The sequence below is a fragment of the Spea bombifrons genome, chromosome 4 (genome assembly GCF_027358695.1).
Source record: "Spea bombifrons isolate aSpeBom1 chromosome 4, aSpeBom1.2.pri, whole genome shotgun sequence".
Lineage (NCBI taxonomy): Eukaryota > Metazoa > Chordata > Amphibia > Anura > Pelobatidae > Spea > Spea bombifrons.
The window spans coordinates 84,204,136-84,228,400 of NC_071090.1; the positions used below are offsets into that span (position 1 = coordinate 84,204,136).

At 37.3% G+C, this 24,265-nt stretch overlaps 1 protein-coding gene and 1 long non-coding RNA gene across 3 annotated transcripts in view; one reads left to right on the forward strand and one right to left on the reverse strand.

Annotated features, from left to right (window-relative positions):
- ADAMTSL3 (ADAMTS like 3) overlaps positions 1-24,265 on the forward strand; it is a 192,766-nt gene that overhangs the window by 108,700 nt on the left and 59,801 nt on the right. For both annotated transcript variants that reach the window (XM_053465435.1, XM_053465436.1), the window contains exons 6-7: positions 4,910-5,146; positions 21,304-21,430. In XM_053465435.1, coding sequence (XP_053321410.1) covers positions 4,910-5,146; positions 21,304-21,430 — 364 coding nt within the window. The remainder of the gene's footprint in view (positions 1-4,909; positions 5,147-21,303; positions 21,431-24,265) is intronic.
- Positions 73-24,265, reverse strand: part of LOC128492755 (uncharacterized) — a 41,588-nt gene continuing 17,395 nt past the window's right edge. Inside the window, exon 3 of the long non-coding RNA XR_008354134.1 lies at positions 73-106. This is a non-coding gene — a long non-coding RNA (uncharacterized LOC128492755). The remainder of the gene's footprint in view (positions 107-24,265) is intronic.

Genomic DNA, 24,265 nt, shown 5'->3' on the forward strand with positions numbered 1-24,265 from the left:
CAGTGCGAAGTTTTGAAGTAACACTTTTCCGACGCTCTCTCTCTCTCTCTCTCTCTCTCTCTCTCTCTCTCTCTCTCTCTCTCCATAGTGGACTCTTCCTGCCAAGCTGTGATTCAAAAGGAAGTTGTACTTTAGAGAGGATTTTAAAAAGCTATTTTTCACAGCAAAAGAAGCCAATATTTATTGTAGTATTGTCAGTGAAGAAGACATTTACGTCCATTAAAATGAAAGGATTTCCCTGTAGTCGCTCTCTTATGAAAGCCTATATTTCAATGTTTATTAAATTCACATTAATATTTAATTTTGTTTGTGTTCTGGATAACATCTGCATATTTCTGTTTTCTTATGACACAATACTGGCCCCCTGTGGACATTAAAAAAAAAAACTATAGTTCAAGCAAAATGAAACTGGTAAGTAAAGGGTGCAAGCAATCCCTTCATAAACAAGAAGATGAAATAAATTAACCCATTTATTAACGAGAAGGGCAGCACTAAACAGTCAAGCTACAGTGACTGCCTTATACTGATCAGCAACATATAGAAAGCATGTATGCCCTTCACAAAAATGGTTGATGTTATCACCTTAATTAACATTAACTATTTAACCAGTGGTTACCAGTGTCTGGACTGTAGTTTTTTACTGTCTCAAAGGAATCATATTTGAGTCCATTGTTCAGCAGCAACACAAAGGTCTCATATTTGTATCCACCTTGGATTCCTTGTCATTCTAGAACTAGAAATGTCCATAATTATCACTGTGAAATATACTGGTTTATAGTTTATAGTTTATAGTTGTATAGTCAGACAGCACTGACTGACTGTATAAATATTTACCTAACAATGTTGTTTTCCTTTGTATTGGATTACATCACTAAAATTGTGTACTGTATTTCATTCTGTTGAAAAAAATTGTATAGTAGCAAAAATAAAGCAGTTACAAAGAGCTTTGTATGAGAAATGGATTTAGCCATATCAGCCCAAGAGCAAATGGACTGTTTAGTCAAAGTCGATATCGTTTATCTGGCCAACATATATAAAGTTATGTAAGGTTTGAGGACCTCAGAGATCTTGTGATCATTCTCCTACAGATGGAATGATTGATTCCCAAAACTCATATACCTTTACATTTAGACAAAAGGGTGCAAAACGTTTTTTCCAAAGGGAACTTGCCAATTTGTGAAGTTAGTAGTTATGCTGACTTCTGGAGGCAATACAAACTAGGCTGGTGTTGGAAGATGAACTCTCTAACAAGGATCACATGCTACCTACTCTTCATACAGAACACACACAGTGGTATAGGCTGGAAGAAAGAGGCATGTCCTTAATAAAAGTAATAAGTTCAAATCCCATAAGGTTTACACCAACCGTGAACAACAAGAGCAAAAACTTCCCAGCTAAGCATGCCACTAGTGGTAGTTTAACGGTAGGTATAAGGCTTCTTGTCCATCTCATGTTGGTTTATTAAAGATGGCTTTGCAAGTAACAATGTAGTAAGTAGTAGCATATGATTTTATCAGGTAGTGTATTTATAGAGGTTTATTGTTCGGTTTTGTACTCCATGGTTTGCTGTTCGGTAGTGTATTTATAGAGAAAGATGATTGCGATTCCAAGCTTTATTAACAATTAACATCTTTACCTTCAAAGAAATTAGTTTCATCTGTAGGTTCTGTTGAGTGCTCTCATGATAAGTGTTAGGACCATAGTTTACATTGACGTTATTAGGCTTATGATCCGAGAAGCATACGACTCGGGATTTGTAATATATACAATTATGATATTGTTTATTATTAGAGCTATAGGATTGACTCATTCCATATGAAGGCATTTGCCGTGACTCATTCCATTTTATAGTTGTAGTAGAGGATAAGTATATAACAAGTATCTGTATTGTTTTTCCTTTCTAAACCACAATTCATAATGATCCTGCCTGTGCTATAGATCTATTTTTAAGTTCCAACATTGCATACTAAAGCAATGATGTACATTGAAGCATTTAAGATAAGTCATTGCAATTCCTATTATAAAATGTTATTTGAGCCATTTCCATAATTGAAAGTTTAGATTTTTTTCTGAGCTCGGCTCCCATCCAGAACTTGTCATGTGGAAGAGGAAAGCAGAATGCTTCAGGATTTGACCTTTGTCAGGAGCAGATATAAAGTCTTTGAGGGATTTAGTAGTCTCTGAATCGCATTCCAATAACAGCCATTTAGTAATTTGATGGATGATCCCCCTTGTGGTTTTATCATGTATGGAATATGAAGACAGATAGCAATAAAATAGAATTTGGACAATCCAAGACCCTGGGGTGTTCATGGTGAGATAGCGTGCTGAAAGCATAAATGCGGTAGCAGTATCAGTTTAACCACTAGGAAAGGAGGTGTAGCTTAAACAAAGCATAGATAAGGACGTATTAAAAATGGCATTAGAACTACAAAAGGCTGTCTTCGCTTCTATGAAATGTGCAGGCCTATTCAGTACATCATCGATTTGCTTGCAGATTGAACTCAACTCACCCAACTCAACAGAATTTGGTTTCCAGTAGACAGCTGTCAAAGTGCAGTTGAACACCCCTAGTCAAGTTGGCTGTCATAATTGTCAATATGTAAAATTTGTTAAGGACTTGACCTGTCTCAAGTCAGCACTCCTCTGAGTAATCAACAAGATTTTGTTGAGTTGGAACCTTTTTTTAAACTCAACTGACTTTCTATGGAGATACAAGTCAAGTATAGACACAATAAATTAAAATCTACTTGGGTTGGTGTGAATGAATCCGCAAGTGGCTCCATTTAAGTCAACTTAATGGCCAACTTGATTTAACTCAACCGTTTTGTGAATAAAGCCGGAATCCTCCTGTTGACTTCTATGACAATGCAGGAGTAGGCATTAATAAAAGACTAAATGTCTACAAGACTTGCCGTTGACACTGATAATCTTGTACCAACACTTAGCCAACAATTCTGTTTTTGTAAGTTGTGACATTGCTTGGTTATGAGACGGAAAAGGGAAAGAAACATAGTTTGCATAGTATTTTGCAAAACATTGTAAAACTTGTATTTAAATTGCAACATAGAAGTTCATGATTATTATACTTGATAAAATGTCCATCAAAATATCTACTATAACTGTCTGAAACACATTATTGAAAACAAAGGTGTTTCAAGTGTTACTGAAATCTCATACAAGCATCTCTCACATTATGTGCCTATCAACCTATTTATATCATATTATTTTTGTATCATATGAGATCTAAACATTTACTAAAACATATGAATGAGACAAATGTTTACAACGTTGAAGTATTATTGTTGGCAACATTTGGGGAATTCAGTAGTTCCAATAATTATATTTCTAATGCTGCATTTAGTCATACAAGTTACGTAAATGGCATTTCAGCAAATGTTTGCAGAGCATGGTGATCTAGAGACTTTAAACTGAGTACGGTTCTTATATAAAGAAAGCTTCCTTCTGCCAACGGATTCGTTAATGTGTTGACGCAGGGTTTTCGAGCATTCTTCCTTCTTTCTTTAATTACATTTCTAAACCCATGTACATGTTTTAATAAGATTAGGTTTCATAGAGCCAAAACCCCAATCTTTTATATTAGATCATGTCTCTCCTTCATGGTTTGCTTTGGTAGTTTAGCACTTTACAACTGCCTCATTATCTTCTCCTCCCTGCCAGTCATATGGCTATTACAGGTGTCTTTTATTCTGGAGACAAGCCTCGGTGGCACTAACTTGAATTAAATAATATATTATGCAAACACAGCCTAACCAGTTAACATTTGGAGTCAGATAATATTACCAACTAGGAGCTGGTTAAAAATCTGATCATTCCTGATTCTCAGTTACAAAACTAATACAAAACAATGTATTCCAGATGTGAATGCCTTTACAGAATACTCAAGTAGCCTATTCAATGCTTGAGATGTTAACCTTTTTGCAAACGCTGATATCATTCGAAGCTTAACATTGATAAAGCAGTGCTCATATATCTATATATGATTCATGTTTTCATTATATACTGTATATTAATCTAAAGGCCGGGGTATTGGTTTCCAATTAAGCCCTCAAAACAATTGCTAAACCAGATCTAGAACTAATCCTGGTTGTGTCAATTGCTATCGGACCGCCTCATCTAAGCAGAATTATCGTTTGATCATTACCTCTTTGAGAGTCTACCATGTAATATTAAACTATATTTTCCTCTATTTACTTATTTTGCATAATATAATCCCCTCAGTTATATGCTGTATTACTAGTGCCCAAGGGGTTACCTTGCTGTGTTGCAACTCTCTACATGACATTTTCTTATTGTTTGTTGGATTATCATATTTTTCCTTTTCCTGCCACTTGTAACTAACACATACATACACTTAAAACACACGCTGACTCTAACACACATGCTAATATATACCGCTCAAACACATCCTCGCTATCCCACATACTAACACGCACACGCATCTTCATAGTTGCTTGTGACACTGTGACCCTGCTGAGCTCCTGCCTCTGTCAGTGGGCTAACCCAAGTCCGACTGGCCCAGTTTAAATAGTTTGAACTGGCCCAGGGTGCAATTACCTACAGGCCAGTCAACTCCTGCCCAGGTTTACCAAGATGGTAGTCACCTTTGCTAAAATGTCTCCTGCACTGTGAAAGACTTACTCTGATGGCACAAGAATTACAGGCCACACGAGTCCCCTGCGGTCTATCATGATTTTAAACTGCAGTGGGTGGAATGCTTTGTGAAGTGGTAGTGGGCATGCTATCCGGGGAATGGTAGGAAAAAGGAACTGTTGGCAGGAGCGAATATAGACAATATGAGCTATAGTCTAGCAACAGCAGAAAAACCTTGTATGATTACATATGGCAAATTATGAAAAAATACCTAATTGTTTTTCCAATATTGCAGGACTGTCCTTCTGACGTTGGAGACTTCAGGGCACAACAATGTTCAGCGCATAATGATGTCAAGTACCAAGGACAGTACTATGAGTGGCACCCGGTCTATAATGATGCTATTGCCCCCTGTGCGCTCAAGTGCCAGGCTGTGGGCAAGAACTTTGTGGTGGAACTTGCACCCAAAGTCCTTGATGGTACTAGATGTAACACAGACTCCCCGGATATGTGCATCAGTGGGATTTGCCAGGTAAGTTTACAAAAGCACAGCACTAAAACAGTACATTGTGGCAACCCTCTTGCCAAAAATGCCATCACATTACTTGTAATTGTATTGTTTCTTATGTTTATATTCTGAACATTGCTATCATTGCCGTATACATATTTTAAATGTAATGAAATGTGACAGCTTTACGTTACACTAAGCATAATGTATTTCCATATTTTTTCAACATATATACATAACAACAATATATACAAAATCTGTGATTAGTAGACACAAATTTAGTAAATTTTTTCTGGGTTTGGTCATGTAATATTCATTTTCTCCCGTCTATGTTTCAATTGATGGCAACGCATCACCATAGAGGTGACACTACAAGCTGCATAATGTCATGCTTGAACCCACACACATATTATGTATGTGACAGTGTGAAATCGCAACGTATCCTCTTTGTACATGAATAATACTCAAATTGCGATTCTGCTCTTTACTAAATCCTAGTACATCTAAGTGATTTTTTAAACATTCTGGTGATAAGTACTTTATCAAAAATGTTTTATGCCATACATAAAAACTTATTTCAGTCCAAAAGAATGCCTCTGTGTTGGGTGATGAAAGGGAATGAGTGAGTGAATCAGAGGGTAAAGGAGGCAGGGAGGGAGTTGTACAGTGAGAGTTTATGATTAAGTGTGCGTTAGCATGAATGTGTGTGTAAGGGAGTGTGTGTTGGCATCTTTCTATGTTGAAGCACATTTCCTATTTTGCCTAAAGCCTTCTGCAAGGAGATGACATTCATGCCTGGTGTAATTAGCTTCAATATTTTTGTTTTATCCACTAACACAGAGATGTTGCTTTCAGAGCTTTTTTCCGGGTCGTTGGTAAATAAACAAATTAAAAGAAAGGGACAGACCCCTGGAGTTTAGCACAGTTTGGTGTGGAATGTGATGTGGTCATTTTTCTTCATCATTAGAGTAGATTTATTGGTTAAGGCCTACGATTATTTATCCCATTTTAAACCTTAGAATAAGGTTGCTGTATATTTTTTTCAGCAGTTCTTGAGCTCTTGCCAAAATATTATATTCTTCGCATTAGCTCAAATAATAAAATTTTAAATGGGGGGTTTCTATTTCATTGTTGGCACTTGTGGACGGTGTAACTTTGTCAGGATATACATGAATTTGGCGATATCAGCCAATTAAACGGACCATAAAACTGACAGTGCTTGAAAAAAAGCAATTCATAATCATAACTCTGACATCAGTTTTTCAGCATGGAAACAATGACCAACTTCTTTTCAATTGTATTCAGACGATTTTCTCCTGAGTGAGATGTAGTTCTAAAATGAAAAGCCTGGAAATCATCACATTTATATTTACAGATTAATAATTACATTTAGGTTACTGTATTTTGTTTCAATCTTGTTATTAGAAGTTGCATTTTTGTAAAAAATTTTGTTTTAAATGCTGATTTACATTGCTTGTTTTATACCTGCTACAAATGAAAGGTAAGTAGCTGTATCCTAAAGATATCCTAAAGTTTTTTTAAGATTGTTAAGATGTTTATTCTCTTAGTAGGCACAACCTTAAGTATATCAAGAATAAAAAAGCAGAAACAGGGACAGTTTATTTGAAAATATACAAGATAAATAGAAAAACAAAATCTGTTTATTGCTACAATTTAGGTATTTTGGCTACAGTAACAGAAAAAAACCCAATATAGCCTCAATGTACCGGTACATCGGTAAACAACACCTTTTTTTGTGCTTTGATTTAAATCTGTTGTTTCTGTCTTTATACCAGAGCCTTTGAACAGTAAGTAAAATCATGCGTTGTTTATTAAGCCAGCAGAAAAAGTCTTTGAGTGGATAAAAGAGTAAAACTAAACTAAAATAGTTAATGGATTGTCATCAGATGAAAGAACGGTAAATATTATTTTGGAGTAGGTCTTAGAATCTCACAGAATGGTTTTATATATTAAAAATACCATTTTTAAAATGGTCTCTGTAAAAAAACAAACAAAAAAAAAAAAACCCCTTTGATCCATTAAAATTCTTTTTTGTTTCGATTCAGGGAATCAGAGCAACATTTTGCTAATGACTAGCTTGATTGCCAACACGTAATGGTTTGGAATTTGTGGAGCAGGCATGATCTTCTTGCAGCTCTCAGGCTTCTTAAACTCCCATGAGTCCGGCATACATCGATGTCTGGCTCAGCTTTGTTGGAGTTGTGGTTTAGCAATGACTGGGCAGCTACAGTTTTGCTACCTTTGCTGCATTGCCTTGGATAGATACACTTCATAATGGATCCTTACGAATAAATGCATGCTCATTTTTGTAATTCATTTTACGTTTATAAGATTTAAAATATACAGGATTAGATAAAATATGTTTATGCAAAAATAAATACATAAAAACGTCTTAAAATTGACAAGGCATGCAGAATAACAGATGCACTTTTGAATTTACTGTATGTAATGCACGTGCAAACTGTTCTATATAGAGTAATGTATAACATATTAATTTATAAGACACACCGGAACCATTAGGTTATAATGCATATAGTCAAAGCGTGTATGGTAGAGTCATTTGTGTTCAATTGGAGCTAGTCAAGCCTTGTATCTCGCATTAGCTAATTAGTAGAGGGCCAGTTTGGCCCTTTTTGCATCCATGATAAATTAACACCCTTGATAACTCCCATAATTTGCTCAGCTTTGGAATCAGAGGTTGCTCTCCAGAGCTGGTGGAGTCATAAAGCGTTCTCACTCTTGATACTAATGAGTTTTCACAAGTCATCCCAACTTTAGCACACGTTATCCCAACGTTATCTTCAACTTTTCATGAATTAATCACAAACAATACACTATCTTTTATGACAAATTGGGCATATACGTTCACATGAGGGCCTCCCCATTATATTGACTGCCTTTGATTTGGCAGCAAACATTTAAAGGCTATGTACTAATTTTTTTCTTTGTTAGTCTTTCACACTTATAAATGGGATATAGTTGTGTTCTCTCACCAGTGACTTTATACAGGATAGCTAGTGCTGAGCTTATAAAATGGGAATTAATGGAATACAGCCCAAACCGTCTGGCCCAGGGGGGGGGGTTTAAGTGGCCCCATCGGCACCTTGCCCCCTTGGTAATTAAGAGAAGCACTTGCACACATATTTAAACACACGCTCAGAATTACACAAGCTTAAACACACATACAATAACACACTTATACTAACACACATTCACAATCATTTTAACACACACATATGCATGCATGTTAACACAAACACTTACATGCTAACACTCACATACGCACTAATGCCACTTCAAACTTACATATAAGCACTCATGCTAATACATACACTTATATATCATGTATCATATGTATCATACTTACACACACGTCCACATATACACTTCCACATACACACTCCCTCTAACATATGCACTTACACTATTGTTCAAATGTTTGGGGTTACTTAGAATGTCCTTGTTTTTGAAAGAAAAGCAAAAGTTGTCAATTAAAATAACATGAAAATGGTAAAAACTACAATGTAGACATTGTCAATGTATTGGCTATTGTAGCTGGAAACGTTTAATGGAATATCTTTATAGGCGTACAGATGCCCTTTATCAGCAACCACCACTCCTGTGTTCCAATGGTATGTTTTGTTCGCTAATCCAATTTTAAGTTTAAAAACCATTTTGCAATCATGTTAGCACAGCTAGAAATGCCTTTGTTTTTTCATGAAAACAGCTAAGTGACCCCAAACATTTGATAGGTAGTTTATACCTACACAGTCCATTTAACACACACCCCTATGCTAACACACACTCAATGTAACATACATACATACATACTTACTTCCTACCTTACTCCCTTACCCTCTCCCTCACTCCCTTACCCACTCTCCCTTATCCTCTCCCCCGCACTCCCTACCCTTTAGCTTTCAAGAGCCTTCTTTTTAGTTGCTTGCACACACCGTGCAAGCAGCCACAGTTTCACTGCACAGTCACATAACATTGCATTACCTGATCCCACCCAGCCCACCGCTAAATACAGCTCATGGAAAGACCCTTTTTGCTTTAGGGCTTTTTGTTAATGGAAACAGGCCATAAAATAAATGAATATGATAGCACATTAGAGATATTACACCATTTGTAAATTAGTGCTAACTATACACATTCTGTCTTTTAAAGCTTATACGAACGCCCCCAGCTCTAGAAACAGAGATGGCCATGACGACTACAGACATATTGGGTTCTTCTGGAAAAGCCCATTTTTGAGCAGTCTTTTATGAAGTCTAAGGTTGCTTGTACAAAATAAAACCTGTGATCCTAACTCCAGATTAATAGGACTAACAGAATATCAGTGCCGAGTTGGCCCATCTGTAGAGTGCTTAAACTCAGCACTTGGACGAGCTGTCAGCGTTATTAGTGAGAACGTGACTTACTGAGCATTCTGTGGCTTTGCTGGGTGAGGAGGCCCCTCCATTGGATGGGACGCAGAGTGTTTATGTCAGACTAGTAACGAGTGCGCTGGGAGGTAAAAATCTGGAGAGTTTTACTGAATAACAAGAACCCGAACTAACAGCTCATACGGTCTGTGAGTATATTTCAAACCGTGCCTTGCATACGCCTTTACATTCATAAGGGCAGAGCAGACAATTTATTCTTGTCTTGCGTTTCCGGTGTTAATATATTGTACAATATACATTTCAAGTATTTTATTACAAATACTGCTTTTTAGGAAACCTATGTATTTAATGTGTACATTTGACATAAACAGCAGCTTTGCTAGATATGTGTGTGTGTTTAATGTTAAATGATTAACCCTTTAATACTTAGAGATGAGAATTGTCTCTACTTCCAAAATGCTTTGTTCATTTTGCTTACTGTTAAGGGATTCACATCCATGTGGAATATGCAGATAAATATTACACATGAATTAGCAGACATTGCCTTTGTAATCACCGCCTGTTATATTTCTTTCATTCTGCTCCGTGTTTTATTCTCTTCCCACTTCCCTGTGTTTATATAATGTTAATGAGTCTCTCTTTCTTCTCTTGGTGTTTGGGAAAAGTAAACCGGAAAATATGATCCTGTCCTTAGGAGATCGGTCATTACAAACTCTGTGGCATCCAGACAATACACCTTATTTTCGCAAACAGATTTTTTTTGGTCCCTTTATAGTCAGACTAAAAACCCGAAATATTTTTTCTGCGATTGTGCTATTTCACTTAACTGAATATTTAAAAACTTGCATTGAGATTAAAGAATAAAAAAAGTGCGTGACATTGCTAAATTCAAGTAAACCACAACATAGTAGGAGCTAAATTGATTTGATGCAATGTTGTGGTCTGGCTTATCACAAGCAGTTTAGGGTATCACTGAATAAAATACATAATAATGGAGGGTATCTGCTATCGTTTAAGGAGCTGGTCCTGCCAAACTAACCCCTACAGATGCTGCTGAGAACCAAAATCCTAAATCCGAAATTTGAGACTAAGCCACAGCTTGCAGTTCTCTACTCTTCTTGAGCTGGACTCCATTGGACTCCAACTTGGCTGAAAGCCAAAAGACCTACCTTTACTTTCTGCCATGCTTTTCTTTATTCTGGGAATAAGATTATGAAGTGTAGCATAAAAAATTACTATAATATTTGCACCCCAGAAAGGATTGGTCTCCAACTTTGAAAATGTGCATATACCGAGGTATGGACGCTAAGCATTGTGCAGATGAGTAACAGTATTGTAAATTTCAGCAAAGCATTTGAGAGCTATTTGGCCCTCAGATCTTGTCCCTGTATTATGTTTGGTTATAGAACTATACCTGCCCCATGTGGCATATAAATTTAATTTGTTAACCTTATCCATTTAGGCTCTAGTGTTTTTTATGTGTTTCCACCCTATATTCATGGGAATTATCAGGGTTTGACCAATACGTTTTTGCCTGATTCCCGGGCTGTCATGGTAAATGGAATGATCCTCATGTTCCTCAGCCTGGAGAGGACTACTTCATAATGTACCCTTATTTAATAACATCTGAGCATATCAGTTTCTTCTATTTTTTTTTGGGGGGGGGGGCAATATTTGAATATATTGAACTCCCAGAGCAACAAATAGTTTTTAAAAGGGATAATATTAGAACTAGGGAATATGCTATAGGTATATCCGGAAACTTCCCGCGGTCGGCTCTTTGGAGCCCTCCTTCTTTTGAGTGGCTTTGAGAGGGGGTGGGGCAGTTGACCATGTAGGCGGACTGAGTCAAGTATAGAAGTGGGGCTAGCCACAAAAGGTATAAAGTAGAAGGAAAAGACGTTGACAAGAAGTTGTGTCTTAACGCTGCTCGTCCTGCATACGGAAATAGAAGAGGAAGCGGAAGAACCAGTGAATCAGCGCCTACTCAAGAAAATTCCCAGATGTGCCCTTAAGACACACTCCACAGGTGTGCATGTCTCCCAACTGTCCTGCTTTCCACTGGACAGCCCCAATTTTGCCACTCTATCTTGCTGTCCCGCCGAGCTCTACCTCTGTACCACTTTTACAAAGGTAGAGCTCGCCGGGATTTGGGACCGCAAATATGTAACTTGGCTTTTTCTTGTACTGGTAAAAACACAAGAACCAAGGCCTCAAGCATCAAAATTGTTAAACATTTCAAAGCTGGCCATCACATCAGTTACAATGTGTTGGTAATATCACTACAAAACTTTCAAAAATGTTTTATACAGGTGCCAAGTGAAATTGTAACCAGTGGGCTGTAATTAAACTTCTGGCTCCTCTGTTTGGCAAGTTATATAAGAAAAAAACACTATTTTTCTTATTTACTAGACGATTATTCATGGCTATTGGCCAGAATAAGCATATGGACATTTCAAACTCTTTTTAATATTTGAGCCAAGACTTCTATCTCAAAAGAGTATTTTGCTAAAATGTTTAGTTTTCATTACTTTTTGAAATATTTAGCTCAGTTATTAGTAGGTGTTTTGTCTTCACTTCCACCTTTCGGCAGATGATGGAAAGTCTAGCATCTTTTAGGTTAAGAGACTTTTAATTAGTCTCATAAACATTAATACTCTCACTTAGACATCTAAAATGCCTCAAAATGTGTGCCAGATACATTGGAAAGTCTGATTCTCTATTACTAGATAAACTTAAACAGAACGGTATATCTGATTTCAGAACCTCTTGGATAAACCTTAGGTCTTTATAGCCTCAGACGTGCGTCCAGCTTGTGAACTTATCTGCTTTTCTAAATTGTGGTCTGTAATTGGGGATTGTTAAAATAAACCTAACAAATGGTGTCCACCTTGTTGTGTTGTTTGGAATATTATCCAACAAAGACAATCAGTAAGCCAAAATATAACATTACTTCTGCAAATTGGTCTCACTTGAGTTGGGGTCTGCATTGCTTCCAAAAATGTAGGGAAAAAAATGCGTTCCCGAGTCTGTAATTAAATTCAGGACATGTCAAGTGCTAACTGAAATTCAGTATAGTTATACATTTGGAAACTGGAATGGTTTTCTAACAGCTGGATTTAAAATAGGGCAGTATTTGACTTCTTCAAATATTTGCCCTCATTACTGACAACCTGTAGATCAGGAACCTCTGGAAAAGTCAGATGTACAATTTACTAAAGTTATTTTTATAATAATTTTATATGCAACATAATTGCTTTCTATCATTTAGATGTATACAGGCCATCTTTTTTCAGTTTTTAGTTTATCAGGCTGTAGATTTTGTATCTTGTGGATTACTAGGAATGTTAGAAAACCAATTTCGGTATAAAATAGTTTATTTTAATATTAAAAACGTGAAAAGTAAGTTACACTACAGTCTACTATGGGGCATAATTGAAAAAAGGCTCATAGTGGGCTTGTTGGGTTTACAAAAAGATATTGATATATAGACAGATCTCTAATTGCATTATGTTATTTTAATAAATGTTGAAGGCATAATAATTGTGGAACCACTTAAGCAAAGTCCTAAAACAATCTTTTCACATTTGTATTACCATTATCATTATTATTATTATTATTATTCGTAGTATTAGTTTTTATACATACAGGGCCACCAATTTATACAAAGCTTCTTAAAATGCATATTCAAGGGAAAAGACAAAACTAGAATTCACAGACTAAGGGAAACTGATCTTGAATATTTGGAGGGAGGGAGAAAGCTGGAGGTTCGCGGGAAGTGAGTTCCAGTGGTATGGGGCAGCACAAATGAGATGGAAATGAATGTTTACCCTTAGAACCAATGTGGAGTTTTTCATCCTCCAACCAGTTCCCTTTTAGTTTAAGCCTTTGGGTTTGATCAACCTTGGGACTTTCAAGTGCCTCCCTCAGTCTGGTAGTTGATAGAATAGTCAGTCTAGCCAAAGAATGCCAAAGACAATGTCGGGATGTCATAACTCAGGAGCCATGGGAAACCAGCTGGTACTAGACACAGGCAGGACCATCCAAGGGCGAAGGCAGGCTGTGTGATGGAATGGGATCAAGATGTGATTGAATGGGATCAATGTGACAGGTTGTTGGGTGCGAAGAAGAAAGAATAGTGGCTAGTTCTTCAGTTGTAGGGAAGAAAGCAGTTATTGTGGGATAAGAAGGGGGGGTGAAGGTGAGGGTTGCACAGAAGGGAGGTCTCGTCTGATAGTTGTGATCTTGTCTTCAAAAAGAGTAGCAAGATCTTGGGGAGAGGTTTGTGGAGAAGTAGAGTTGTTTATCAATAGAGAGGGCAGAGGTCTGGTTGCAGAGTTGTCAGAAGAAAATGTACTAAACAAAGTAGTCACTGCATTTGGATATTGTAAAGACCTTAGTCATGAATCTGTTATTTGTAGTTAGTTCTGGACTCTCTATCACCTAGTGTCAATTTGTCCTGACCAAAATTCAAGTCAATTCTAGCATTTTATAACATTATTATTATTATTATTATTATTATTGTGTAATGACAGTAACACATTTTTCAGGAATCAGTGAAATCAGTTACTAATCCCTATTTCTGGTAAATCTAAGCATCTTACCCTATGGGTGCTTGCTGACATGTATCAGAAGACGTGTGTCTTTGCACGTGTACCCACTGACCAATTCTATTGAACCCATATAAAGCAGAATGAATCCAGCTAGCTTTTTTTCTTTCTTTTTTTCGGTGTTCTACCCTCAAACGTACATCTCAAATAATAAGTGTAAAAGAAATGTAAGTGATATACTTGGACAGACATGGCCAGTCCTCACAATAATATTCCTGATTCCACAGAGGGTGGTGCAGTGGTTTGCAGAAATACAGGTTGAGTCCGGTTCCTACAAGCAGTCACTTCTGTTTCCACATTCAAAGCAAGAACAGCCATGAGCTTCTATTAACCCCTTAAGGACAATGGGCGGTCCCTAAACCCACTGAAAACAATGCATTTTGAGCCCGTACATGTACGGGCTTTGTCATTAAGCGGTTAAAAAAAAAACCTGCCACATCTTACACATCTTTCTTCACTATGATACATTTTCATTTATTACCAGTGTTAAATGTATATTCTACTGGCTCCAACGCAAATGATCCTAGCTGCACTTTTCATTCCTTCTGCTTGTAATTCAGAAATACAAAGTGAATTTGATATACGGTATTCTGTGCCTGCATAATACACAACAGAATGCTGATGTATAGGCATGTCTAACAAACGCAATTCAGTGAAAAACTTGGTTTGTATTCTGAGTTATGTCAGTTATCTGCCAGGCACCTTCCCAAAATTAATAGGCCCTTGACAGGTGCCCATATTACATAATGAGAAACCCAGCTCTGTCTACGAAGAAGAGGGTGTTTTGATACACTGGCTACAATTCACCATAAGGCTATATCAGGTTGGTCATGTAATACTTGCCCAATATATAACCCTTACGTACACAGTAGATGTATGTTAGCCAATAAGGCACGCTGAAATAATTGGCAAATGTACACTGGTGTTTTGCTACTATCTTTTTCTGAAATCCTTTGGCTCATATAAGGCAAAAATAATATTGGAATGCTATCACATTCTGTCACAAGGATGTAATATGTAAAACCATCTGCTTTTATCATTTTCCCACTGGCAACAATAAAATTCTAGAACGGTGAAACCATCCAAGATTTTGCCATATGGTAAAATAAAAAAGAAAACAAATGGATTAAAAATGACCTCATTTAATTTACACTGTTCTACAACTGAGACTAAACAGAGAATGTCTAATTAGAATACGGGTCAGATAAACCCAATTAGCCTTATTCGCAAAGGTCAAAAATGGGTCAAAATTGTAACAGCACGGCGTTCTTGTAATTCATTTTTTCTCTTTTAAACGTTTGCTGAAGTGCATCAGATGTGAATATTTAATTTCCAAACATCCTAAGTATAATAATCACTTCATCTGTAAGATTTAGAAAGTTCATTCTACTTCTGCTCCATAAAACACACTCGGTAATTGTTTAAAGGAAGCCTGTTTTCTTCACAGGAAGCGTAAGGTTATTTTTGCAGGTTTCTTTAACATACTGGTATAGCTTGGAGATGAGGTTGACAGGGAGGTGTGTACATTGAATAGAAGCATTTACCCTTGTGGATCTGACTCTGCTCTGTACAGCGCTTATGGAAAATTCAATATGAGTATACATGCGACCAAGGCACCACTCCCAAGTGAAGCTAATGTCTTCTCAATGTACGCACTAAATGTACAACGAGGCTTTGTTTTTTAAAATATTTCTCGCCAATTGTGTTCCATAGTGACTAAGTAAGGCTAAAAAAAGACATAAATTAATCATAAAAATATAGGATATGGTGACTTCTTAGTGCTAATAAAGATGTACTAGCTTAAAGGGGGATTAAATTTAACCATTGGCCTTAGTGCGGCCGAGTCAAGCCCTCTGGAGGCACAGGTCCTTGTGGTCTTCATTCGAGAGATGAAGCTGATTCCGCTTTCAGGATGCTGCACCCCCTCCTGCCTGGCATACTCCAAAGAAATACTAGCAGATGGTGATTAATGTTTAACCCCTAGAATCTCAGACAGCTTGTGTCTAGTAAAATGGTTGGCTAAGGATCATAGGAGGTAAAGGTCAGAAAAAAGTGAATGCCTAATTGGCTGCCAATGGAATAGATTTCCAGCGATAAATACTATCTGATGTCAGTGTTGTGGTCTGGGTACCAGTTATAAGTGCTCTTTTGTTTTCTGGTTATTCTCTTTAAAGCTACATAATAATCTTCCATGACGAATAATCAGTTGCACACTTTGGCTGTCATGTTTAGTTCATCTTAGGTATGACCCATGATGTCTGTGTGCGGTGTTAGCCTAAAGGGATGAATGTTAATGAAGGAAGAGATTTGCAGTGTCCGTGACCTGTAATAAAAGGATAGTTCACTTTTATTGTGCAGTCACTTATATTTCCAAAGTGCTAAAAGGAGGAGAATATTTAGAATGTCATCTAGGTGGTCCTTTTACCAAACTACTCATTCATCAGAAGAACATAAAGCTTAATCCTGGCTTTTTAATAACTTAAGCGATTTTTATGTTTAAGCATTTTTTTGGCTTTCATAACGATTATTTGCAGTGATGCACAGGTAGAATCAAGCCTAAAATGTGGTCTATGCAGTACTCAAAGAAGAGTACAAAGGTAAGTGGAAAATCCTAACCAGTTTGAAAAATAAATTTCCGCAATTAAAGATGGTCCATGCGCAAGCAAGAAGGAAGGGGAGAGTAGTGATTAACAGTTTATAAAGCACTAGATTTAAAGCAGCTCTGTTTTATAATAGAAAAGGTCTTTTGGGACCCATATTCATTTGTACCTTTTTCCCCACTTGGTGGTCTGAAAACGACTGTATCACAATTCCTAACACCCCAAAAACCACCATAATGTGTGTAACATGCCCGCCAATGTCAGCGCTCAGCCTCTCTTGTTTTAATCAGTATACACAGCTATATATATCAGCCAGGGTGCCGCGCAGTACATAAATACATGCACAAAAAGCACGCGTATCCACATAAATGAGCCATCAACGTTTCTGTCCGTCTACCGGACCTTTATCAAGGTACGCTATATATATATATATATGTAGTCAACACAAACCAGAACTGAGTGTCACGCCAAAAATCCTTGGCAAATATGGCCTGTTGCTTCCAATGAGCAAGTAGAAGATATTCAGCCAAGCACCAGCACTCATGGAACTTTTAGAAAAATAGGCCGAAGCGTCGACATTTGATGTTATTCTTATATTTTATAAAAATCCTGTGAGTGCTCCTGCTTTCCTGAATATCTTCTACTTGGTGGTTTTTTAAATAATTTAAATATTCTTCTAATATTCTAAATTCTTCCAACATGTCTTATTTACGTACAACTCATTGGCAACAAATCCCTAGCCTGTAACTACAACCTCTAAAACAAAAGTGCCCTTCTTTGGCCATCTGAGATGTTGGTTTGCAATACCCTTCCTGATTATTTATAGGGAAACTATCATATTCTGCTTTAACCCCTAATCATAATTTTGCACATATATGTTACAGAACAATGCTGGCTGAACATATATCACGAGGGCAGTACAGAGTTGGGGAAAAGTTTCTTGGCTGCTAAAAGGGTCCTAAGCTCCTTAATCTTAGTAAGCAGTTTTGGGTATTAACCTTTTTAATTGATTGCATCAATTATGGAATTTATAATATATATATTCCATATATATATATATATATTATATATATGTATTTTAGAGGTGTTTTATTTTTTTTTAAAGGAGCTGGACCATTCATAAAAACCAATGCAATAAACGCTGATAACATTCATACCTTCACAGAGATAGGTTAAGGGAAGTGAAGAAGACAGTCAAAGAGTTTATTCCTATACCTTACTCATATCCTCTTACTTTCTCTAATGACATCATCTCTCATTTCCACATCCTTTCTTTCATTATGTTTTTCCTAAGGATTATTTTAGCTTGGATGTATCATATCCTGCTCACTGAGTAACAAATATCTCCTCTTATCCCAGAGAAAAAAAACACTGTGATCCTACACACATAAGAGTGTTTGTTCTGTGATTGAATGTTTTGGTATCTCAGTATCTACCCTGTTTCTTTTATTGAAAAATAATTTCCTCTGGACATTACAAGTTTGCGTTCCACCATTTGTAAAATGTGTGAAAGGATTTATATTTCCTGGTAAGGATTTCTCATCATACAAACCAAACGCTTGGTATTTAGTGTTGTTTGAGCAAATGGACTTCTAAATGATTTTCCCCGTTGCACGGATGGATTTCTTCATTTAAAGCACCTATCTCTCTTTTGCAAAGGATAGATTGTTTTCATTTTAAGTCATTTATGTGGTATAATTGAATGTTATCATCCAGGTATTTTTTAAAGTATTTTTTTTAAATTGTTTCCCAAAATTAAAGTTAAAAGTATAGTTCTATAATGTCAGAAGGCAAACTTCTGCCTTGTAGTTTGCATAGTAATGCAGAAAAGGGTCTTTTAATCTGAAGACTCTAACATGACTGCCATATTTATTATTCTCCCCAATGGAGATGAGGTCTCCAGAACGATACACAATACTCTAGATGAGGCCTGACCAGAGATGGGTAAAGTGTCATAACCAGCTACCTCTTGCTGTTACTAATACTTCTAACAATACAAGACAGTTCCATGCCTTTCCCACCTAATGTTAGCTATATAGAAATTAAGGGTCTCTTGGATGCCTGCGTATCAGAGTTCAGGCGATTAGCTATTGGAATCTTGGTGTAGTCAAAAATAGATTGGTTGACTGACAGGTTTGTTAATTTGTTTGAGGAATTGAGGGTGGAACTGAATTACATTAATAGATTTGTTTATGTACTTTGCTTCCCTTTCTAAATATTTAATTTTTCAATTTTGTTCCATTTGGAAAAGGGTAATTTTGGTGTAATTCATTTTTTAGCTAAATGGCTAATGATTATTAAAGTGGGAAACTGTATAATTTTCAAGTGAATTCAAGCACAGCACTGTATATATATGTATACACACACACACACACACACACACACACACCCACACCCATATGCTAGTACTCGAACGTTAACTTCTATGAGACATTTTAGGAAATACTTTCCTTGCTCTGGCCCGGGACTCACATCCTATTACATTCTTCCATCAAGCATAAACAGAGGTCTGCAGGTTTCCTTTCATCTCTGAAATGGAAAATGTGCCATTTTTTTTTTTAAGAGGGAACGTGTAGGCCAATGAAACATGGGATACAATTACAAAGGGGTTTGCTGATAAAAATACCTGTGTTTATTTCTGAGCTGCCACAATAAGGCACACCTTCATAAAGCTTTCTGTTTCTCATTTGGAATATCTGTGTTTTCCTTCATCGATTTCCCTCTTTCTCTCTCTTTATGACATCTACCAAATTGTATTTATAGAGTTTCTGAGGCTTTTTTAATAACACACTAATTTATTATACATTGAAGAGATTATTATTGCCCGCTGCTTCGTAGGTCTGCTTCAGGTCTAAGCTAGAGAAAAAGCGTCAGCAATAATATGAGCAATGGTGGCACTGTCATTTACACAGATAAGGCAGCTGCTCATAGCCCCCATAGACCTAAGTCCTCCCCTCAGAGGGGGAAAGACACATACTCTTTTTTAAGCTTATATCATTGCATTATTTATTTTTCTAAAGCTAAGTTGCAGTCACAAATGTTGTGTATAAGTATCCTTTTTATATGAATTTGAGATGGGACCCCTCTAAATATTTACTGTCCATGTTTATTGCCCCAACCATGTAACTCACACTCCCAATTAGTTGTGTCCTAGATTTTACCTTTCCAATTCCATTCAAGCAATTCAATTGGAATTAAAAGACCATATGAACCATTGGTAGTAATAGCTTATATCTGGGGCCGTCCCATGCTGATTTTATTCACTAGTTTTAACATAAATCATTTTGTGCTTATAACCCCTAAAAACAAGAATATATTGAAGAAGAAAATGTTAACGTTGAAAAAGTTAAATTGCATTTGAAAATGTGTAATTTTAGGAAAGCCTTTATCCTTGGTGAGAAAATGGTTCAGAAATACTGATTTGCACCATTGAATAAAGACCACAGAAATAGGGCAGGTAGTGAAGGGAGTTATCGAACTGTAGAGACAATTCAAACACTCCCTCAAAATGCTAAGCAGCTTAAAAAAAAGTTACATAGACATAAAACGTTACATAATATAGACAAAGAATGAGCTGCCTTGACCATATCGATGATATAATAGTGGCTTGCATGCTATAACATTACATACCTGCTGTAGTGTGTTTTATGTTAAGTGTATGAAAGCAGCTACTAGGCTAAATGAGATTGATGACTTCTATGGAGGTCAAGGGGGACAGTGTCAGGCATAATGAAATAATAAAATAGGCATAAGTAATGGAAATAAATACATTAAATCATATCCTTGTGGGACTTTTTAAGTCAAGTTTAAGATATGGAATGTGTCAAAATGTACATTAACACTGTATATCAAAATACTTAAGTGACTTATTGGTAGACCTATAGCCCCTACTAACTGAAGTGGTACCATTCATTTCCTTTTGTGCTTAAAGTGTGCATGTTGAAGCTAAAATTTTGAGGATGTGCAGCCTTTATGGGGGAACAGGCATCTCTTTTATCATGATTGACTGGCTACCTGACTTTTTCTGATTACACTGACAATATATATGTGAATTGTCGATTTGGCATGTATTTGAGAGGACTCCAATACAGATTTCCCCCAATTTCTCATGTTTGCCCCTCTGAGAGTAACACATGTGATGCACACTCTTTGCTGTTAACATGCTGTAGTGTGGATAGAATTATATTATTAGTACTTGAGGAGTACTAACCATAAATCACTCAATTATGGGTTTTATCTTATCCCAGAAGTATTTGGATCCCTGTGCATACATCTATATTGAGCCAATAAATTAAACAAAAAGTGCTTGTGAACATAGAAAACATAGGCACGTGTCTAGTCAGCCTCTCCTACTGATCATCTGAAAACCAAGCTTAGCAATTTATTAGAAATGATACATTGTTGTAGGACTTGCCTAATTTCAACTGAGAAGCAAGATCTTGCCTGACAGAATGAGGCCAACTCATAAAAATCAAAAGGATAACACAATAAATAAAATTCCAGAGACTCAAGCATGTGTACTATAGAACTCCCCTTCTGACTTCTGTTGTTGATATTGGCAGGCGGTGGGCTGTGATCGGCAGCTTGGAAGCAACGCCAAGGAGGACAATTGTGGTGTTTGTGCTGGAGATGGTTCTACATGCAGACTGGTGAGGGGACAATCAAAGTCTCATGTCTCCCCAGATAAGAGTAAGTACAATCCTTTACAGCCTGGCCAACAAAGCACAACCTTACCTATTGGACGTGGCAGTGCATGCGTGTTAACAAATTAACCTAAAGAAACCTTTTATGAAGGTGTGTCCAAAAAATTATTTAGATGCTGCTCTGAATGCATCTTTATGGCCCCCAAATCTTCTTAAAATGCATTAGTTGTAATACACTGTATTTTTAATTTCATGGATGTTATAAGACCTTTCATAGAATAATAGGAATTTTCAAATTCCATTTTCTTATCCTTTCCTTTTTTGTTTCTGTTATTTTAATTTTGTTTTCTTCTCTAATATATGTAGCCATCAGTATATTTATATGTATGTGTAAATATAAAAAAATATGTTTAGCTTGCTGAATAGCAGTTGATCTCTTCCCATTTCTGAAATTTCCAACAGTTCCCAAACTTACTGTTAGAATCTCACACATGTAGAAACCTTAAGAAATCAAAAGTAATTTAGTGGTTATACTGTTTTGCATTTGCTTTTTGTGAATTCAGGCCCAGTGTCTGATAGGAGGATTGTGCCAAAGCATTGCACACAGCGTATCATTCTGGCAATCAGATTATTCATTTTCTGTGCTCTTTATTCTCTGTCTTTAAACATCTCGTCATTGCAGTAATAAAACAAGGTCACGCACTGTATATGGCTCCCTTGAGATAATGAGAACACAGTTGATATGAATAAAAGGGCCAATACTTTCCCCAAAATAAACAAGATAATCCAATGAACTAATCTTTAACACTTTTAAAATGGGACATTTGGCAGCAGTAGCATTATGTTCTGATTATATTTTATACACTACTTGTTATTTAGTCTATTATATGTTTATGTGGCTGAAAGAATCAAGAATGTGTGCATACAGTTTATCTATGTTTTATTTTATGTACTGTTTCATTTCTGCCTCTGTGTCTTAATTAATATTCTTTGTTTCCAGGTTTAAAATATTTGTATTATGGTTTTGTTTGAAAGATTAACATTACAATTAACTTAAAAGCACAATCAGAAACCATAACAACATTTGCTTTAGACATTTAGACTTTAGAATGATCTTCACAAGGTCTTGTCCAGAATTCCCTTAATATGGGCTGTCTCGGTTTTTGATGAACTTGAGAGTTCACATAGTACAGGGGCGTCCAAGTTTTTTCTGCAGTGGGCCACTTCATCAGAATTGTATACGCGCGCGGGCCGCACTCATTTTTCACTGTGACAAAAAATATGGCCTTTAATAAAATATGCAGATTAAAATAAAGTAAAATGACACAAAACCTTTACTCTTCCTCTCACTGATTTCTGGGCCTAGAAAGTTTTGCGACTACAAATTCAGGATTCCCTAGATTTATTCTAGGGATGAACTAAAATGAAAATTCTGGACCAAAACATTCAGGGCTCACTTAGCCAAAACCGAAAATGGCCCCCACCTTTAAAAATAATAATAAAACTCACATTTTTATTAAAAGTAGGTAACACACAACTGGACAAAATTAGCAATATGACTTGGCAACCAGTAAATGCTGGCAACCCAGGCAACCAGTAAATGCTGGTACCTAGGCATGATGGGACTGTGCTCGCTGTGATTGCTGTTAGCAATCACACTCCTATCATGCCAAGTCAGCCAGTACATGCTGGTACAGGGTGGCTGTAAGTGATGTGCAGACCCCATACTGCTGGCAGCATCACTACACAAGGGGGGCAGCTAGCTAGGTTTCAGCATGTACTGGCTGACTTGGCATGATAGGAGTGTGATTGCTAACAGCAGTCACAGTCCCATCATGCCTAGGTTCCAGCACTTACACATCCATCCAGTAAATGCTGGAACCTAGGCATGATGGGACTGTGATTGCTGTTAGCAATCACACTCCTATCATGCCAAGTCAGCCAATACACGCTGGTACAGGGTGGCTGTAAGTGATGTGCAGACCCCATACTGCTGGCAGCATCAATACACAAGGGGGGCAGCTAGCCAGGTTTCAGCATGTACTGGCTGACTTGGCATGATAGGAGTGTGATTGCTAACAGCAATCACAGTCCCATCATGCCTAGGTTCCAGCACTTACACATCCATCCAGTAAATGCTGGAACCTAGGCATTATGGGACTGTGATTGCTGTTAGCGATCACACTCCTATCATGCCAAGTCAGCCAGTACATGCTGGTACAGGGTGGCTGTAAGTGCAGACCCCAGACTGCTGGCAGCATCAATACACAAGGGGGGCAGCTGGCCAGGTTTTTAGCATGTACTGGCTGACTTGGCATGATAGGAGTGTGATTGCTAACAGCAACAGTCCCATCATGCCTAGGTTCCAGCACTTACACATCCATGCTATCACACACACACACACACACACTCATTTATTCATATAATCATTCATTCACAGATTCATTCCCTCAATCACACACACTCATTCAAACACCCTCCCCACCCCCTTACCTGCACTGCAGCTCCTCGATGCCGCTTACAGACTTCAGCAGGGGGCGCGGCCTCCCTCTGCCTTCTCTAAAGCAGAGAGGAAGTGGGATGTCACGTGAACTCCGCTTCCTCTGTGCAGAGGAAGTGGGATGTCACGTGAACTCCGCTTCCTCTGTGCAGTCCAGAAGACCCTCCCACAAGTAAGTAGCAGGGCTTGAGGTGCGGCTCGCGTAAGACCGGTTGCCCTGGCTGCCGATCTTCCGCGGGCCACACCTCGAGGTCTCGCGGGCCACATTTGGCCCGCGGGCCGCATGTTGGACACCCCTGACATAGTAATAAATGTTGGAAAGATGTTGTACATGGGCAGACTTATTGGTGCAAAATGGTGCAATCACCAAAGCAACCGATG